Source organism: Miniopterus natalensis, chromosome X, assembly GCF_054644295.1.
Source record: "Miniopterus natalensis isolate mMinNat1 chromosome X, mMinNat1.hap1, whole genome shotgun sequence".
NCBI lineage: Eukaryota > Metazoa > Chordata > Mammalia > Chiroptera > Miniopteridae > Miniopterus > Miniopterus natalensis.
In genome coordinates, this window is record NC_142103.1 from 69474299 (window position 1) to 69496335 (window position 22037).

The window sequence follows — 22037 nt, forward strand, 5'->3', positions numbered from 1 at the left end:
ATAAGAAAGGATGAAATACTGCCATTTGAGACAACATGGATGGGCCTTGAGAATATCATGCTGAGCAAAATAAGTCAGTCAGAAAAAGCTAAGAACCATATGATTTCACTCATATGTGGGATATACAACTGACAACAGTATGGTGGTTACCAGTAGGAAGGGGAGTGAGAGGGAGTAAAATGTAAAAGGGGCCAAAGATATGATGATGGAAGATTTGACTGACTGGTGGGCACACAGTGCAATGTACAGATCTAGTATCATAAAAATGTACACTTGCAACTTACATAATCTTATTAACAATGTCACCACAATAAATTTAATAAAAAATTTATTTTAATGCAAAGATCAAAGCCATGGTATGGACAATAAAGTGGAACTTCAGGATCAAAGTTAACCTAAAAAAAAATCATAGATCTTAAAAAAACTTTATTCTTTAAAATCATATCAGTGAGAATAGAATGATCTGAGCTATTAAGAGAAGCCACAACCCCACCATCTAGTTCAGGTGTAATTTCTCAGATCAGAGGTCTTCCAGCAAAGAGGAGGTTCCACATTATACATTTATCTTAACTCTGTGGTTTCCAAGGACAGGAGCCCTTTCTATTCCCAGGGCTGTTAGCCCTTTATTCATTGCCTTACTGTTTTTTGTTTTTTTTTTGGAACCTATTAAAACATTGTGCCTCACTTAAATTTAAACTCTACCCTTCCCCAAAAGCCTATAATAATACTGTGCCTTCCTTTTTTGAGGTTGAACTTTGTTTCTCCTACGAAAGACAGATAGTTAAGTTCAGTTTTTGTTTTCAGATTTGAGGGGCTTGATTGTATTTGATCATGTAAACTTGAGTACATATACAATGGAACATTTTCAGTTCTGTAGAAAGCTGTGTGATTACTCTCTAAGGACAGTGTGCCTTATCCTTTTAAGGGCAGCTACAAGACCTTTGATAAGTAAGATTTCTTAGTGTCCTTTTTATTTCTGTTGAATAAAAGATCAGATTTACTTTGCACCTTTGCCATATATTTGCTTCCAATCTTTTAAAAATTATTATTATGTTTTTTCTAATGAATGCTTGTTAACAATATAATCTAGCCAGAAAGGTTCATTCTCATCTCTGACTATGAGGCAGTCATATTTCTAGGTGTTGAAGACCATTCTAAGACCAGTTGGTCTTGATCAATTCCTACAGCTGATTTAAAAAAAATCATTCTTTTAGGATTTGCCTCTCTGATATGCTCACTCTCTGATTTCATTACTCATATTAGAAATAAACTCATGTATACATGAAACTAACAAAAATTTAAAATTGTTTTAATGATTTAGATGGAATTTTTCTAAGCAGCAGCTTGAAATTGTGGCTCTACTTATGTCATTTATAACTTCAGCCATCTATTGAGCTTATGTATGATGCATTCTAGGAATTCAATCAAATAGCAAAAGATCTTGGTGCTTTCCATATCATTTAGGATTTCAGTGGTTATAATTGCAGTAGTTATGCCATGGGAATAAAGAAAATTAAGCAAAAATGTAAAGACATTTAAAATACACAGTCGCCTGATACAGAAAATACAACGTTGTTTTTTTCATAAGAGAGTTGTATAGAGAAAACAATATTTTCCATGTTCTTATTTCCAAAAACATTTTTAATATGAGAGCTTCTTCTGCTGTAAGAGCTGTCCTAACTACTGTTTAGCCACACTTGCACATTTGCATAGAAATTTTCAATTTCTTTGTCTTCAGGACACGTGTGGGTAAATTCTTCACGGGCATAAGCATTGTGGAGATAGCGCCAGACTCCTGAGAATTCTGCTGGAATGTCAAAGTCACGGTATTTCTTGGCAGCAATCTAAGGTTTTGGAGAATACAGTTGGTAGTAAAAGACATCAGTAACATACCTAGTCTGTAAAACCATATCTCAAAAGTCAAGATCATTGTGGACATGTGATCTACACAAAAGTACTACATGCCCTGGCTGGTGTGTTCAGTGGTTAGAGCTGTCAGCTTGTGCACCCAAGGGTTGTGGGTTTGACTCCAGGTTAAGGGCATGTTCCTGGGTTGCAGGTTCCTTCCCTGGTCCCAGTCGGGACACGTGCGGAAGGCAACCAATTGATGTGTCTCTCTTACATGGATGTTTCTCTCTCTCTCTCCCTTCCTCCCCTTTCCTCCCTCCTTCTTTCCCTCCCACTCTTTCTAAAAATCAATGAAAAAAATATCCCCTGATGAAGATTAACAAAAAAGTACTACAAAATAAAATTAAAGAATCTTGGAATTACTACTTAATGTTTTGTGTACAAACGTAGACAAGGCTATATGCTTGCAATCATATTTATATTAAGTTGCATTTAATTATGAATGTTTAGAAGAAGGAAGCACATAAAAAGAACACATATCTCCCCATTAGACTAAGGGGTTGTTTAGGGTCCCAACTATGTCTTATTTCTTCATGTACTCTCTGTGTCTGGCATAAGACCTGAGATAAAATAAATTCTGTTCAGTAAAAATTTGTTAGTGATTACATTATCATAATAATATTACTAGCTCACATTATTTATATCACTGCTGTGATCCAGACACCGTTCTAATTTATTTAATTTTGTCAAGAATTCTGTGAAATGGGTAATATTATTCTTGTTTTATAGACAACACAGTGGGAAATACCTGGTATAGGAAGAAATAAAATTTCATGCTTCCCAGAGGAGATCATGGATTTTTCCTCCGAAGAGAGACAGGAGATATACACTATGCATAATGATGATGATAAAGCCATCATATAACATCTTCACACAGAATGGTCACTGTGATTCATGGTGGTAACTCCCAAACCCAGCCCAAACCATTCAAGCTACCTTATAAAGACTTACTTTAATAATGTTCAGCTTGGGCAACAAGCTGCAGTCAGCCAGTGTCAGCTGATCCCCATCCAAGAACAATCTTCTGGAAACTGTGAGTTCCTCAGCACTGTCTGGATCAATTTCATCCAGAAGTGGGGTGTTTAAGTAGTCATCCAGACGTTTAAATTCTCTGAGCAGAGATTTTTCAAAATCTGAGGCAATGAAGTCATAAGGTTACTTATAAATATATTGTTTTCATGACTAAATACATTCTCAATATGCTTTTCACATATTTAGACATCTCTGTCTATACACATTCTTTATACTGGCTATAACAAATCTAAATAGTTTACTAGAATGCTCAACTACCCACTAATAAGACAGAGTCAGATGTTTAATCAAATGATGAATACAAAGATTTTTTAAATTTTTCTTGAAGTGCATTGGGAGGAGAGTCAAAGAGAAAAAAAGTGATATGTTATTACTCAACATAGAAGAGTCAGAAAGTGGAATCAGAGACTAATAGCTCTCTTGACTCAGAGGATAGTAAACTTCAGGGATGTTTGTGGGAGATGCTAGGTGCTATGGTTTAAGAAACTTAAAGGTATGCAGGACTGGGAAAGTTGAGAGGGGCACCTAACAAATCAAGTCCTGCAGTTAGTTTATACCTGGCATGCCAATGCTCTAATTGAGCTAAGTTGGTAATTTCTATATTGAATCTTGGGTTCTAAATCTAATAAAACTTCATGCAAAGGAATTTCAGAAAAGAGAACAGAGAATAAGAGGAAGGGTATTCCCCAACATATACTATATATTCAGGAAAATCCTATTTTAGCTGAGTGAGAATGAAAAAGTGAGCACGTGAGTGAGAAAAACAGATTTAAAGAAAGTTGTCTTACTCTTATTTGCCTCTTTTTGTGTGTTCTTTATATATGCAGAAAACTTGGCAAAGAGGTTACTGCCCACATCAAAGGACTCCTTGTTCTTGGGACTCAAGCAAGGGTACCTTAAAAAGAAACATCACTGCACTATCATTTGAGCACAAGGAGACAGAGACCAGGTTTCCTAGCTTGCATTCTACTGAGAATGAAGGTTTTGGAAAATTGTGCTGGAAACTGAAAGTCCTGATAATTCCCTCATTGGATATATTTTCCACTCCTGGAATAATTTAGTTTCTAAGGTTCACTGGGAAACCAGTTGTCTGGAATTCAAAGCTCTTTACCTGTAGAAACAATGTTTCAAATGGTAGTTAGGTCCCCATACTTGTTCCTGAAAGTCTATTTGGCATAAGATATGGTGGTAATACATATAGCTTCAAGTATTGTAACTTACAAAACAAATGAAGGAATAAAGAGCATGGAGATGATGGAAAACAGTAGCTAAAATGTCCTCCTCTGAGTAATATACAGATCATTTAGCATAATAAAATAAAATAATGTAGTAATAATTTTATTACATTTACAAATTAAATAAGAAAAACCATATGATCACAAATAGATGCAGAGAAAGCATTCAGTGAAAATCAATTCCTAATTATAAAACACCTTACTAGCAACTAGAAATGGTCAGGCCAAACAGTCATCTTTCTTGATTTCTCTCTTTCCATCCTCACATTTGATCCATTAACAACTCCAGCCAGGTTATCTTTCAGAATTTACCCAGAGCCTGTGCATTTCTCACCACCTCCATTGCCCCCTTCTTTGTCCAAAGCCTATATTACTGCAACAGCTTCATGACTATTCTCCCTATTCCTAAGCTTGTCTCCCACATTGCCAGACTATTCTCCACCTGTTGTGAGAGCAATCATGTTAAAATATAAGTCATATGTGTCTTCCCTACTCAGTACCCTGCAATGTCCCCATCTCAGTCAGACTCTGAGTCCAAGTCCTCTAGATGTCTAAAAGGACTGATGTGATCTTACCCCACCTTACCTCTCTGGTCTCATCTTCTACTCTCTTCCTCATGCACTTTACTAAACACTGACCTTTTTGCTCCCCCCTCCCCTCCCAAATAGGCCTAACAAACTCCCACTCCAGGGCATTTTCACTTGATTTGCACTTAGATGGAGTGCCTTCCCTCATATAGACACAGGGTCTGCTTCCTCTCTTCTCTAAAGTTTTTTTCTCTGATAGCTCCTCTTATGTGAGGCCTTTCTCTGGCCACTCTATATAAGATTGCAACCTCTCTCCTGTCCCTAACACTCACTACTTCCTTTCCTTGCCTTATTTTTTCTTAGTGTTTATCATCATCTAAAATAGTTTATATTTTGCTTTTTATCTTGATTATTTACTATCTTCCCCAACTAGAATTTAAGGTCTACTAGACCAGAGAGTTTTTGCCCATTTTATTCACTAATGTGTCCCAAGTGTCTTGAATAGAACCTGATACTTAGGAAGTATTCAGTAAATATTTATTGAATGATTTAATAAGTTAATTTTGTTAACTTGATAAAAGGTATCCATCAAAAACTTTCAGCAAGCATCATATTAAATGATAAAATGTTTTCGGGGAGTGCAAGTTGGAACCACAATGAGATTATTACCTCACTAGAGTGTTAGAGTGGCTATTATAAGTAAAACGAGAAATAAAAGTATTGGAGAAGATGTGGAAGAAAGGGAACCCTTACACACTGTTGGTGGGAATGTAAATTGGTACAACCACTATGGAAAATAGTATTTTGTTTCAAAAAATTAAAAACATAATTACATATCACCCAACAATTCCTCTTTTGGGTATCTACTCCCCAAATTTGAAAACACTTATTTGTATAGATATATATCCTCCTATGTTCATTGGAGCATTATTCCCAGTAGCCAAGACATGGAAACAACCTAAGTATATTTTGATAGATAATAGATAAAAAAGATGTGCTACATATTGGGTGGGGTAAAAGTAGGTTTACAGCTGGTTCTCATGGAAAATAATACAATAATTAATAAATAATAATGCAAGAATAAATTGTTTCACATACAACTGTAATCCTACTTTTGCCCCACCTTTTATGTACAGTGGAATACTACTCAGCCATAAAGGATGAAATATTGCCATTTGCAACAACATTGATGGACCTTGAGGGTATTATGCTAAGTGAAATGTCAGAATGAAAAGGACAAACATATGATCTCACTCGTGGGATATACAACAACAAAAAAAAAAAAAGGAAAAAGAAACAAATGACCAAACAAAAGACAACAAAAGCAAACTCATAAATATGGACAACACATTGGGTATTACCAGAGGGGGAAGAGGGTGGGGGAGGGTGAAATGGGTAAGGGGGTCAAATATATGGTGATGGATGGAAGCTAAACTTTGGATGGTGAGCACACTATAGTGTATACAGGTACTGAATAATAATGTTGTGCACCTGAAACTTGTATAATGTTATTAGCCAGTATTACATTAATAAAAAAGCAAGTATTTTTAAAAAGGTGATCCATCTATGCTGTTGTAAATGGCAAGATTTCATTCTTTTTTTTATTGCTCTATAATATTTCATTGTATACATATCATATCTTCTTTATCCATTTATCTATCTTTGGACATCTAGGTTGGTTCCATATCTTGAGTATTGTAAATAATGCTGCAATGAACATAGGGTGCATACAGGGTGGGGCAAAAGTAAGTTTACAGTTATTCATATAGAAAATAAAACAATAATTAATAAATAATAATACAAGAATAAACTCTGTGTTTCATGTACTCACAACTGTAAATGTACTTTTCCCCCACTTTGGATATCTTTTTGAATTAGAATTTTGCCATTTGTGACAACATGAGTGGATCTAAAAGGTATTATAAGGTGAAATAAGTCAGGCAGAGAAAAACAATGGTTTTGCTTATATGTGAAATCTAAAAAAACAAAACAAGCAATCAAACAAAAACAAACCAAACACAGACCCATAGAAACAGAGACCAAAAGGATGGTTATGAGAAAGGATGGGATGGAGGGATGAGTGAAAAAGGGGAGGGGAATATAGTCAATAATACTGTGATAAATTTACAGTGACAGAAGATTACTAGAATTAGCAAGGTGATCACATTGTGAGGTATAAAAATGTTGAATAACTATATTGTACATCTTATACTAATGTAATCAATATAAGATTGTCTGCAAACTAGACTTAAATTTAAAAAAAAAAAGAAAAAAGAAAAAAAGTGAAATGTTAGAACTATTTTTTTAAAACCAGTACAGAACAAGGATCATCACTATTGCTCTTCAACATTGTGCTGAATGTACTAACTGCTAAGACAAGAAAAAACATCATTCTAAATGGTGACTCTCAAACCATTCACATTAAATTTCAGAACAAGACAGAAACCCCTAAAATTGCTATTAGCACTGATATTGTTTTTAAATCTTCCCCTGAGGATGTGTTTATTGATTTTTTTTTTGTTGTTATTTTAGAGAGAGAGAAAGGGAAAGAGAAGTAGAAACATCAATGTGAGAGAGAAACATCAATTGGTTGCCTCCCTTTCGTGCCCCGACTGGAGATTGAACCCACAACCTAGGTATATGACTGGGAATTGAACCCACAACCTTTTTGGTGTTTGATGCCCCCACCAGCTGAGCTACCTGGCCAGGGCAATAGCTGATATTGTTTTTGAGGTTCTAGCAAGTTGTAGAAGACACTATTTTAAAGCAATCAGTATAATTACTAGAAGAGAAGCAACAACATAATTGTATACCTAGAAAACCCAAGAAAGTATAGGAAAAAAAATTACTAGAATTAATGAGCTATTTTGGTAAGGTGGCTAAATACAAATCAAGTATTTTTTAAAATTTATCTTTATTGTTTAAAGTATTACAGATGTCCCCCTTCCCCCCCCCCTTTGAGCCCCTCTACTCTGCTCTCCTACCCCAGGCCTTCACTGCACTATTGTCTGTGTTCATGGTTTATAAACCATTTGAATTTTGCTTCAGGGAATCTATTACATAGGAATGAAAACACCAGTACATAAGGACATATGAACAAGGATGTTATTTATACTACTGTTTGTAGTTTGTAGTTTTTTCCTTCCAAAAAACTGGAAGGAAAGGGAATGTCTATCAGTAAAGGAATAGTTTAGTAACTTGTAGCACATCTGTGACATGGACTATTATCCAGACATTAAAATGAATTAAATCTAAACCAGTAGAGTTGAAGAATGTTACAATGTTCTTTGAAGTGAGATAAGCAACATGCAATATTTATAAATTGTACTTATTATTATTATGCTTATATGAACCTAGAAAACGGTATGGAAAGATACACAGATTTTTTCACTGGTTACCTTTGGGAGCAAGAAAAGATTAGGGATCAGATAATGTGAGGGGAGGACATAGTAGAGGAGGATGGGGAGGGGGAAAGAACAAAATAAGAACTCAATACATACAGGACAGACTTGGAGCAGATGCTAAAGTCTAAGAAGCCATCAATAATTGAAGAGAGAGACCTAATATAGTCACACAGAAAAGAATCTAGAATAGTGTCCTTAGTTTCTTATGTAAGAAGAATTATGGACTGATAGAACCTTTTGTTTATGATTGAGACTTCATTTTTTAGAGCAGGTTTAAGTTCACAGCCGGAGTCCTTACCAATGGAAACTGTGAGATAATAAATGAGTGTTGTTTTAAGACACTGAGTTTGCGGTAATTTGTTATACAGCAATAAAAAAATAAGTACAACAGGCTTCCTGTTTCCAGACACTATCCTGTGTAGGCAGATATATATAACTTTCATTCAAGTGTAGACAGGGCAGTTCTGGCCACTGGTTAACTATGTGAGATCTGTTTTCTGACCTCTAGCCCTTGTGTTGGGTATGTTCTGCCCTCATGCCATCAGTGATGTGAAAGCCTAATCATGATCAGTCCTCATGGGCTATAAAGTGTTACTACCCCATGCTCTCACTCGTACTCTACCATGGGTTACTTCTCTATTTCTAGAACAAAGAGAATTTACTTTCTTATTTTAAAAATAATTTTAAATGTTATATCTATCCTCTTTGTGTATTTAAAGTCAAAGGGGGAAGTTTATACATAATAGACATAATATTTTTCAGCCTGTAGAGCTAAAAGATCAAGCTGAATAATTAAAGATCTTTAATTGAAGATCTTCTGAGGGCTCTACAACAAAAAGGTCTGATTTTTATCAGTATAAATGCCCTCAAACTTCATTATGGATCAGATGATGAGGTTGAAATTAAATGTGGCCCAAATTTACCTGCCTTTCCCAGGTTTCCAAGTCTGTCATTTGCCCTTTTCTAATATACTGCCTACATTTTATAAAGTTTTAACAGTTTTATATATATTAAATAAATAATTCTGTAGTAAAGTTTTCTAATCATATATAGAGTGATCGAGGGGGATCTTTGCAAAGTTTTCTAGAAAGATAACAAAAGAAAGGTCTGACATTGAAAAAGAGTTAGATGTCTAGAAGTAAGAATGCTCAATCTGCAATTAATAAGCCAATAAAATAAATGGTCTCAAGAACAATAATGTCTTGTAAAATGCTGTACCTTGGAGGAGCCAGTGTCTGCTCTAGAAACTCCTCAATTTTAATGAAGTCTGTTTTCAATTCCTTGTTAAACACCAGGAAGGGAGGATTGGCACCTGGGGCTAAGTCCTTTAGCTCTTCGGGCTTTCTATGATTATTAAAAGTAAGCAGAGTTAGGTTTTTAGATAAGGCACACATCATACAGACACCAACATTTTATTGGTATCTACCAATTTCAATCCTAAGAATGAAACCTGTCCTGAATTCTCTTACCTGGTCATGTCAACAGTGGTCACATTGAATTTAACTCCTTTAAGCCAGAGGATCATGAAAAGGCGTTGGCAAAAAGGGCAGTTTCCAATACTCTCCCCATCACTTCCAGCCTATTAAGATAAAGAAAGGCCTCATTCATTCATTTGCTCAACAAGTCTGTATTGAGTGCCTATTGGGAAATGAACTAGTTGCCAGAAAAAAGTTAAAAGTACTTAACCTCATGGATTCTACCATTTGTGAGCAGGGAGAGATAATGAATCAAGTAATCTCATTGTATGTTAAATTACAAGTGTGGTGACTATATAATAAAAATCATAATAATAATACATTAAATATATATTACCAAGATTTATATAACAATTTCTTATGATGGACATTTCAAATATTCCAAAATTTTTGCTACTCTACTTCAGCAACAAATATTTTTTGGCATATAACTTGTTCTAATTCTAAGATTTATCTTTAGAGTTAATCTTTAAAATGAGAGTGCTGAGTAAAAAGTATGGGCATTTTCCATTTTGATAGATCTTGCCAAATTTCCTTCCTGAAAGGTATTCCATATGTTCATTGGTTGTTTGATTTCCTTATTTTATGAAGTGCTTGTTCATGAAAATTTTACATTTTTCTATTAAGGTGATGACTTTTTCCTTATTGATTTGGAAAAATTATTTGTATACTAAAGATATTAACTCTTTTGATACACATTACATGTAATTTTAAAAAAGCATGTCTCATAAAATTTATATTTTACATAAAATCTATCATTCTTTTTTTCCCTTCTATGTAGTCTGATTTTTCTGATATGCTTACACAGTAATATATATATATATATAAAGATTACAAAAATTACCTTGTTATATATTTTTAAAATGTTTTTTTAAAATATGTTTTATTGATTTTTAGAGAGGTAGAGGGATAGAGAGAAACATCACTGAAAGAGAGAAACATCATCAATCAGCTGCCTCCTGCATGTCCCCTACAGAAGATCAAGCCACAACCCAGGCATGTGCCTTGATTGGGAATCGAACCATGATCTCTTGGTTCATGGGTTGACTCTCAACCACTGAGCAACACTGACTGGTCAATTACTTTGTCATTTTTTTTTTATTATTAAGATGTTCTCTTGTGTTTTCTTCTAGAAACTTTATGGTTTAATTTTTGCATTTTTTTCATCTATTTGGAATTTATTTTGGTGTAAGAAATATATTGGGACTCCAGCTTTAATTCTTTTAATACTTTTTACAAATAATTAGTAGTTGACTTAGCACCAGGCATTTAAAAACCACTTTGTAAATTATATAATTGTCTAACCATTATACTGTACACCTGAAATAAATATACAATAATAATAATAAAGCCCATCCTTCTCCTACTGGTTAAACATAACTCACTTTTGGCTTTGAAATTTTATATATACTTGAGTTTATCTGTGGACTCACTATTTTTCATTCATTCATTCACTCTTCCAATGAATATTTACTGAACAAATAATTATGTGTTTAACATAGACCAGACATTATATATGCAGAAAACAGATATTAAAATAAACAAATAGAGAGATTGCAAGATAGCGGTAGATTGAGTGTAAGCTACACTGACACTCCCCAGGACCAAACTGGAATTACAACTAAAATATAGAAAAATCATCCTGAATAATCAACTGAAGACTAACTGGAGAGCCCCCTCATAACCGAGGACCTAAAGGGGAGACCACATAGAGATGGGTAGGAAGTGCAGAGCCATGGGAGGGCTGGCTGGGCTCCCACAAGCAGCAGCTGAAGGTCTGGAGGGCTATCTCAGCAGTGGGGGGTTCCCACTGAGGACTCTGGGACCTAAACCCCAAGCTGGGCTTCCCAGCCAAGAGCACCAAAACTGAGAAAGGTGCCCACATAACATCTAGCTGTGAAAAGCAGCAGGCTTTCTGTCTGCCAGGGACAGATGGCTAAGAATGCAGGAACCCTCTTAAAGGGCTAACACACAAAGTTTCATGTGTAGCCACTCACTTTGGGCTCCTGTGGAAGGAAGGCAGAGTGGAATAGAGTTGTGTGAGGAGTATCCAGGGATTCTGGCTTTGGGATAGAGCTCAGAGGGCAGTCATCTGGATTCTTGTGCTGAGCCATTTACCCATACAGCAGAGGACATGTTTCTCAGGCAGACATTTACTATCCAAGCAGCTTTTGCCTGAGAGGGAAGCAATTGCTCCACCCTGTGGAGTTCCTACAGCCTGAAGTTCATTAAAAGACTGAATAACAATCAGCCTCTGGGTGCTTTGAGCATTTGCCTGATTTGTTTCTGGACCCAGGGCTTGGAAAGCAGACCTTGATGCACATCTTGGTCTTTTCCAAATACACTCAGCCCCCAGCAGAGGGAACCACAAGATGTGGAGTGTGGAAAGCTTCAAACAGGGTACTCACTCAAGGCCAGTCACAAACAGCATCAGACATGGGCCTGCACCAGAGACCATCCAAAAGACTGAGAGTCCTAGCAGATCTACCTAATATATAGAAACAAATCCAAACAGGCTGCCAAAACGGGGGGACAAAAATAAGAAACATTTTTTTAAAAAGGTGGATAATTAAGGCTGTGAGACAACCATGAAATATAACAATATGTGCATAACATGATTACCAGAAGAGGTTGAAAGTAAGCAAGTGTTAGAGAACCTGTTTGAAGAAATAATGGCAGAAAACTTCCCTAACTGGTGAAGGAAAAAGTCACACAAGTTCAAAAGGCACAGAGAGTCCCAAGCAAGAAGAATCCAAAGAGGCCCACACCCAGACACATCAATTAAAATGCCAAAAATTCCAGACAGAGAGAATCTTAAAGGCAGCAAAAGAAAAGCAATCTGTTACCTATAAAGGAGCTCCCATAAGGCAGTCAGCTGACTTCTCATCAGAAACTCTACAGGCCAGAAGAGAATGGCGTGAAGTATTCAAGGTAATGAAAAGCAAGGATCTGAAACCAAGACTACTCTATCCAGCAAGGTTATCACCCAAAATAGATGGTGAAATAAAGAGCTTCCCAGACAAAAAGAGGCTAAAGGAGTATATCACCACCAAACCAGCATTGCAAGAAATGTTAAAGGGACTACTGTAATAAGAAGTAGAAATAGAAAGAGAGAGAAGCATAGGCATAAAGAAATAAAATGGCAATAGATAAGTACCTATCAATAATAACTTTAAATGCAAATTAATTAAATGCCCCAGTCAAAAGAAGTGGGGTCACTGAATGGATAAGAAAACAAGGCCCAAATATATGCTGTCTACAAGAGACCCATCTCAGAACAAATGACTCACACAGGCTGAAAAAAAAACTTCTGGTGGACTTTAAGGGAGAGATCAACAGCAATACAGTCATAGTAGGGGACTTTAACACCCCACAGACTTTACTGGATAGATCTTCCAGACAAAAAATCAACAAGGAAACAGTAACTCTAAATGACACACTAGATCAGATAGAATTAATTGACATTTATAGAACATTTCACCCCAAAGCTGCAGAATATACATTCCCCTCAATGCACATGGGACATTCTCATAGATAGACCACATGTTAGGACACAGAACAAGTCTCTACATGTTCAAGAAGATTGAAATCTTATCAAGCATCTCCTTGGACATTTACATCTTGGAATACTATACAGCTATAAAAAAGAAGGATCCCTTACCCTTTGATACAGCATGGTGGGACCTGGAGAGTATTATGTTAAGTGAAATAAGCCAGTCAGAGAATGACAAGTATCACATGATCTTACTTATATTTGGAATCTAATGAAAAAATAAACCAATGAGCAAAATAGATCCAAAGACATAGAAGCATGGAACAGACTGATGAATCTCAGGGGGAGGGTGGGGAGAGATTAACCTAAAAACTTATATACATATATGCATAACTCATGGACATAGACAATAGTGTAGTGAAGACCTGGAGAGGGGGGTGCAAGGTAGAGAGGATCAATGGAGGGAAAAGAAGAACATTTGTAATACTTTTAACAGTAAAGATAAATTAAAACATAAAAAATAAAAATAACAAATAAAATGAAATAGTCCCTTAGTTTTAAACCGAGATAAAGTCTTTGAAAAGTTTTAGAAAGAAGGTCATGCATGTTATGAGTATGTGTAAGAGAGAAATGTAGTTTAAATGGAGCCTATGAGGGAGGCCTTTCCTGAAGAAGTTGCAGTTTAACTGAGTTCAAAGGATAGATACGTGTTATGTTAACTAGATAAATGGTCATGAAAAGGGCATTTTAAATAGAGGGATTCACACATACAAAGGTGTTGCAACAAGTTTGAGCAGGCATATATGAGGAACTGAAAGAGGGGTCTATGTGGTTTGAATTCAGAGAGTGAGAAAGAGAAGAGGAAAATTTAATAAACTGGGCTATATCAAAGGTAAAATCTGATTTTCAAAAGAACTGTTAAGAAAATGAAAAACATCTTGAATTTAAAATATACTAAAATATATGAATAAAGAACTTCTACAACTCAATAACAGAACACCCAATTACAAATGAGCAAGAAATTTAAACACTTTATAAAAGATATATAGATGGTAAATGAGGACATGAAAAGATGCTCAACATCATTAGTCACCAATAAAATGCAAATTAAACCCACATTGAGTTACCATTACACACACATTAGCACAGCTGAAGTTAAAAAGACTGACCATAACAAGTATTGGCTGGAATGTGGAACAACTGGAGCTGATTCAGTGCCATTGGGAGTGGAAAACAGTCCAACTGGTTTATAAAGAGTTTATCAAGGTTAAAACCTAAGTATTAACATTCTAGGTATTTTCCCAGGAGAAATGAAAGCACATGTCTCTTGAAAGACATGTACATGAATGTTTATATCAAATTTATTCACAATAGCCCCAAACTGGAAACAACTCAAATGTCCTTAATGGACAGACAAATATGGCAGATCTATACAAGGGAAACTTCAGCAATAAAACAAATGAGCTATTATTGATGCATACAATATGAGCAAATCTCAAAATAATTATGCTGAGTAAAAGAATCCAGACAACAAAAAGAGTACATATTGCATGATTCAGTCTGTAGAAATTTTTAGAAAATGAAAACCAATCTATCCTGATAAAAAACAGATCATTGATTGCCTAGCAAGGGAGTAGTGGGATAAGGTAAGGAAGACTGACTGCATTGATTGACTGGAAAGAGACATAGGGAACTTAATGAGGTGATGGAAATACTCTATATTTTGATTGGGGTGGTTGTTACAATGTGTGTATAGATTTGTCAAAAGTCCTTGGATGCACTTAAAATGTGTGCATCTTATTTTATACAAATTATACCTCAATGAAATATATTAAAATAGAGAAGTACAAAAAATGGAACAGCCCAGCCAGTTTTGCTCAGTGGTTGAGCGTCACCCTATGAACCAGGAGGTCACAGTTCGATTCCCGATCAGGGCACATGCTTGGGTTGCAAGTTCCATCCCCACTGGGAATCGTGCAGGAAGCAGCTGATCAATGACTCTCTCATCATTGATGTTTCTCTCTCTCTCTCCCTCTCACTTCCTCTCTCTGAAATCAATAAAGACATATTTTTTAAAAAGTGGAACAAAAACCTTTCAAATAAATAATTATGAGGGGTTTGCAGTCATTGCAATGACAAAGGTAAGGGTATGAACATGGAAGGGGGTGCCGGAGAGATGGTGAAGAATGGGATCACTAAAGGAGAGAAAGTCAAGGATCTGAGAGGTCAGAGTATTGGAAGAGTCATCTGTATAGATATTAAAATTGCCAAGAATTAAGATAAGACTAGTGTTGGAGCGAGTGACAATGATCCAGGAGTGAAAATCCTCAAGAAATAAGGCAGAGTAACCAGGGGTTTGGAAGACTACTATAACAAGGAGAGGTAGTGGGTGGTTTAGTCTGATTTTCTGAGACTCAGCCTAGTTATTTCTGTGGACAGGGGTGGCAGAATGGTCTGAATGAGGAGCAAGGATACCTACCCCATTTCCAGACACAGTGGTAAGAAGAATGAGGAAGAAAAGGCAGCCACTTCTTGAGAGGGTTATAGCTGATGTAGTGTCCTCATGGGAGATCCAGGTTTTAGACACCTCAATCTAAACATATCCCAAACTAAATTTCCTCCCTGTTCTTTACTCCACACACTAACTTACTTTTTCTTTAAGGCTCCTAATCCAGTAGCAGTCACTGTCATGTATGGACTAAATTGTGCTTCCCCGGCCCTGCCAATTCATATGTTGAAACTCTAACATCCAATGTGATCGTAATTGGAAGTGAGGACTTTGGGAAGTAGTTAGATTTATGAAGATGGGGTTCTTATGATGGGACTTGCCTGAGTAAGAAGAGACCAAAACTCAAACTCTCTCTCTCTGTTTTTCTCTCTGTCTCTGTCTCTTTCTCTGTCTCTCTTTTTCTTTCCTTTTCAAGAACACAGCCAGAAGGCAGCCAAATATAAGCCAGGAAAAGAGTTCTCACCAGAACCCGACCATGCTGGCATCTTGATCTTGGACATCCAGCCTCTATAACGGTGAGAAATAAATATCTGCTCTTGTAACCATACAGTTTATAGTATTTTGTTATGGTAGCCTGAGCAGATAAGACACTATTCCAGGTGACCAAACTAGAAACTTGGTAATAATCCTTTTCCTTCACCCTGAATATTGAATCCAACTATTAATTCGTGTTAGTTTTATCTATAAATAACCACCAAATAAGTTCATTTCTCTCATTTGCCATGGTTATTATGTCATTTATTCATTCAATGTTTATTTGATGTTTACTATCTGTCCAACACTATTAGATGCTAGCTTTCCAAGTCCAACCTATCAGCATCTCTCATCTCTTGAATCTATTTTTCCTCTTTTGCCTCAGTCTATACAAGGAAATAAAAGATACTGCATCTTACAGTATCTCTGATCAGATTCTCTGATCTGTCATTTCTACTAGTAATATTAAGGTCCAAGAAGCCAAGGGCATAATTCTAATTTTTAAGTAAATTTTTCTTTCCCTGGCAGTGGGTGCAACAGAGAAAAATCATGTTTATTGTTACTCTTTGTGATGTGATGGAGTGAAGAGATATGGGAAGTAGCAACCAACCTTGGCAGCTGCATTTCTTTTGAAACAGAAACCAGACTGAGGATACAATCACAACTGGTGTTAGTGAGTGGAAACATGATTAGGGGTGGGAGGCAGGAAGAAAAGTGGACTCTGATAATAGATACAGCAGGAAGGGTGGATCACCTTTGGCAAAAGGAAAGGCAAAACAGTGAGGTGTGGGGGAAATGCAGTAAAGTTTTACAGGAAAACTGTATTTTTTTTTCTGTTTATAATATGCTGATTTGAAGTGCCTTAGCATAAAATTTTAGGATGTAAGTTTTCTAGCCTGATTGATGAACTATCTACCTCTTAAGTGTCTTTAGCTGGCAAAAACAGGATGTGGTCATTCACCGAAACAACTTATTTCTCTGTGTTTGTGATCTAAGTTTTTAAACATAAAAAATGATAATAGCCACAATATATGACATTTATTAAGTGTTAACTATGTTAACAACTACTCTGTTTTACATATTTGTTTTATTTAATCCTCACACTGAAGATGATCTTGTGAGGTAAGTTCTGTTATTACTTGTGTTTTACAGATGAGGAAATTGAGACTCAGAGAAGCTGACTTGCTCAAGTACCCTCATCTAGACAAGAGCTGATAACGTGTACTCTTTTCACATAGCAAATCCAGTACTGTTTACTCCAGAATTTACACTCTTTAATGACACTTTCTCCCATCTAATAGTTTTGTTGGATTTTTAAAAAATTAATTGGTTGTTATGATAGTTCTAAGGGAGTTTGAAAATGGTCTGAACATTCGGAGAAGAGTATCATCTCTTTCTTCTTTCCCACGTAGACAAAATGTTCTTGACAAAATATTACATTCAGAATTTTGGTCCAAATGTCAGATGCTATAATGTTATGTACAAACCTACTAAAATTTAATTTTAGAGTGCTTGGTAGAAAACACAAAAATTTCATTTAACAATGAACAACAAACCAATAACATAAACCATTTAGATAAAATAAACTGTTAGAACATTTTTTGATTTTAGTACTTGGATAGAAATCTTGCCCAAATCATACAGAGCTGAAAGGCAATGTTTCACTGACTATATGGAACACATAGGTGGTGTAATATAAATTCTTAATTATAGTAGGAAAGTGCTTAATCTGTTATAGGAATCTCATCAGGGCAAGGGGAAGAAGTTGTGGTAGGGTTTTCAAGCTACAGCCAGAGGTAACTGGGGAAATCACAGACTCATTTAATCTTTAGAATGATACTTCATCATCTATAAATGAGATACCATTGATAAAGAACAGTGCTTTTAAAAGTTACTCAACATTTTTCATCCTTCTCAATTTTTGCACCCCCTTCCACTATCTTCTATTAAACTTCTAGAGATCAGCAGAACACATCTTAAAGCAAAGCAAAGCAAAAACCTGGACCAGATAATACTCAAGATTCTTCCAGAAAATCTTTTATTTGTATCAGTGTCATTAGATAAGCTTACATCTAAAAGATTCCATCTGATGAAATTCTGGAATTGTTTTCAAAAAAGCTTGCCAAATTGAAAAGCATTGAATAAGATTAGACATAGCTATTTTATTTTATTTTGTTTTTATTTATTTATTCTAAAAATTTAATTAATTTTTTTTTCATCACCTTTTAGCCCCTCTATGCCCTCTACCACCTCCACCCATCCCCTCCACTCCCACAATCACCACACTGTTGTTCATAGACATAGCTATTTTAAAGGATTGGAATCTTAACTCTGTCATTCACTGCCTATGTGACCTTGGACAAAGTTAGTTAGTTGCTCTTTGCTTTAGTTTCTGTATCCATAAAATATGGTTACTAATAAACCACTTAGCACAGTGCATGCCATATAGTAAATAATAAATAATTAGTTATTTTAACCTGAAAGTTATTATTTAATGCAATATTTGCTCATCCAATGTATACTTTTCTAATTTCTGTTTAGATTACCACCCAAATATGGGAAATCTATGAAGATAAATACCCAGGTCAACACCAACCACTGGTTACAGTGTGATTAGATTGAATGAACAGTTAGAAAAAAGAAACACTTCAGTTACCCTATGAAAAGACATTACCTCTGGTTTGGAATTGGTAAATGTAAAAGGCCAGTTAGAAAAATTAAGGCTTATTTATATCATGTCTGAGCAGTCACATATTTTGCTAGAATCCAGAGATAAGACAAGTAGTTCTTATACCTCATGGCCCAGTAAACACTTATTTGGATTACTTTGCAATGCAAGAATTCAAGGGTCTCTCTCTGCTACAATTTTGAAAAGGCAGGTTGATTATGTCGTTGGTGTATATATGTCACCCGTTGTTAAATATTTAAAAATAATTAGAAAAATATTACTTTGGCTAACTGAAGTGTAAGCTAACATTTGGTAAGCATACCTTATTCTATATCTTTGTATGCCACCAAGAGGCTATATATAGTTTTAGAGGCAAGTTACTTATACTTTATTGCCTTAGTTTACTTATCTAGAAATGATGAGGACAATATTACTATAATGATGAGCACTACTACCACTATTACTACTGATCTACTACTACTACTACTACATCTCTTAAGTTGTTGTTAGCACCAAATAAGACAATATATGTAAATTGTTTTAAAAACACCAGGTATGATATAAGAGTTTGTTGTTATTGTTATCATCTTGAATACTTCCAATAGTCAATGAAAGTAGAGAGAAAAAATAGTTAATATAAGCAAGGATTTAGGAAATTATGTAATTTCTATTTGGAATAACCCATGCACAATTATTTATCTTGATGAGCTAATTTAGAAACACATGTTCCTTTCTCCTGCTTTAGGGGTTTTCCAAAGGGCTTTTCTGAGAAGTTAAGGCAAAAAAACACCACCACCAAGGCAGACCATAAAGAGGAAACATAACATTCTAAAATGCTTCCTTCTCACGTAACAGGCACACAAACTGTTCGCTTTTTTCTTCTTTAATATCCATGTGACCCTGTTGTGATGTTTGTCCATTGTGGGAGAATTTTAGAAAGCTCTGTCTGCGTTATGTGTGGGAATGGGGTTCTCAGGCTAGCCTTGAACCTCTTCTCCCATTTAGGCCTTCCGAAACCTATTGCATAAAATACAGATTGTGAGAGCTGTAAAACCCTTAAGGATCATTTTGCAGCCTTTCATTGCATAGATGGAGAAACAAAAGTTGACAGGGAGGAAGGGATTTGTCCAAGGTTACATAGGAAACCACTAAGAATACAATTTAGTTGTTCTGACTACCAACCAGTCTAGTGTTCCTTCCACCATATCTCCTTGCCTCTTCCAAGTGAGATGTTTTCCTACTGTTATCTAAGAACAACCAAACACCCAGGCATCCTTCTAGGACTCAGAATAGAAATATGATTTCAAAATTATTTCCTATCTCTAGCCCAAATGTTGTCTTTTTTATGAAGCTAAGGTCCACTGTCAAGAAATAGTATGTTCTGTATTCTGTTATTAAAGCTAGAAAACTTACCTTGACAAAAAGCTCAATCTCAGGGTCTGCTTGAATGTTGGGTCTCAGGCCTGCCATCTTTCTGTTTTCACTGCCAGTTGTCAGCCCCTGACTTCTCCACCATTCACAGTACTTGTGAATTCTTTTCTTCCAGTTTTATCCAAAGGCTCAAATACAGTTGGTGCTTTAAGAGAATAGTCCAGTTTTTATTGGACTGAGTCAGAGCTGGGACCAATTTTTCTTCTCAAGAGGTGGGAGGCAGAGAATTCTAGATGCTTGAGAACAACTCTTGAATTTGTTTTCCTTCTTCCTCTTGACCTATCGTTTGAATCAAGGAGGAGCCAAAGGGGTGTGTATAAACTGGCTAGCTAGAAAGATGAGGGTGTTTCCACCGAAGTTTCAATGCCATGAGTCAGCATAGGAGAAACAAACACACACAAACACACACATGCAGTTCTGGCTTCTATATATCAAGTACACCAGATGTTCTCTAAAGCCTCCCTTTGAGTCCTGGGCTCTATGCCCAGAATATGGCCTCTTATTACTCTTCTTGTAACCTGACAGCAGCAAAAAGGGCTTCCAGGAACAGGACCAGAAATGACTTAGGTTTTATCATTGAAAAGGATGTTTATCTAATGATACTGACTAAAAGGAGGTTAAAAAAGTGTACTTCATCAAGTGTCTCCACCCCCAATTCTACTGCTTACACAGCGAGATTTCCCTTCTGGGTTGCAAATTTCACTTCTCTCTTCTTAACCAGGGAATGTTTGCTGGGGTGGTTGAGTCTGGGGGCTTCTTTTGATTGCCCCACCTCATTCTTCATCTTGGAAGTGTGGACTGGGATAGATCACTACTTTTTTTGGCATCCATGTTAGGAATCACAAGCAGTTGTGTATCTACTTCTCAATACTGGGAACAGCAGTAAAATATCCAAACATGACTCAGTGACTGCTGTGTTTCTAGCAGCTGTGTTTTCTGCCTGTCAGGAAGGGGGGGGGGGCTGGATTAATAAACCTCTTTGGTAGGAAGAGTCTCTTTCTGATTGGAGCCAAAGTGAACATAGATCCACCGGTTGGGCAGTTTTGTGACCCTCTTTCTGCAACACCAAATGACCCCCATGATGATATGGGCTGTACATGCACCTGCCATTGACCACATGTAAAGGATTTACAGAATAAGAGGCTCTTGACAAAACCCTATCTATGCCACACCTGCAGGTTCTAAGCAAGGAGTGGCTGATATGAAGGTGGGTGTCCAAGGCATGGGACCTGATGATTTCCCAAATGGCCAATAAATGAGAAGGAAATTGTGATAGACATCTGCTGAGCTAACCTGGAGGGTGAGTTTAGAATTGGCTGTTTGGCAGGACTTGGTGAATGCTTTGGTCATATTTTTACTCTGTTCATTCATTCTTGTATTCCAAAGACAATCAATGAATGCTTGCTCTGTGCCAGGATGCTGATCCACTCACCGAGATTGGCAGCACAGAGGGACAGTATGTTTTGGAAGACAACAGGAATTCAACTTTAAGCATGCTGAGTCTGAGGCACCCCCTACTCTTCCCCAATCCCTGTATCTAATCAGGACAAAGTCTTGTCACTTCTGCCTTTTGGATATTTTTAAAACCCATCCACTTCTGTTTGCCCTCCACTGCTACTCCAAATTTCAAGCCAGAATCATTCTTTTTCAGTGCTTAAAAAAAATTTTTTTTCAGAAGACCCAAATCATTGCCTTAATGGGATAACCACCATTCCTACCATCCCCACAGCAGCAGCAACAACATACAACAGCCTATTGAGCTCTGTATGATCCCTAATAAACTGTCAAAGTGATGAACTTTCTTTTTTCTATAATTTTTTCCCATCACTATTTATTTCCTCTTTCACTTCTACCCACCCCTCCCCCCCACAGTCACCACAT

At 36.3% G+C, this 22037-nt stretch overlaps 1 protein-coding gene across 1 annotated transcript; it reads right to left on the reverse strand.

Annotated features, from left to right (window-relative positions):
- Nucleotides 1–1278: 1278 nt before the first annotated feature.
- Nucleotides 1279–20195, reverse strand: CLIC2 (CLIC family member 2). Its single transcript, XM_016216921.2, has 6 exons — nucleotides 20139–20195; nucleotides 9576–9685; nucleotides 9325–9450; nucleotides 3729–3835; nucleotides 2860–3041; nucleotides 1279–1844 (listed from the first exon to the last, which is right to left on the reverse strand). The coding sequence occupies exons 1-6, from the start codon at nucleotides 20193–20195 to the stop codon at nucleotides 1677–1679; spliced, it is 750 nt and encodes a 249-aa protein (XP_016072407.1). The 3' UTR covers nucleotides 1279–1676.
- Nucleotides 20196–22037: the final 1842 nt, after the last annotated feature.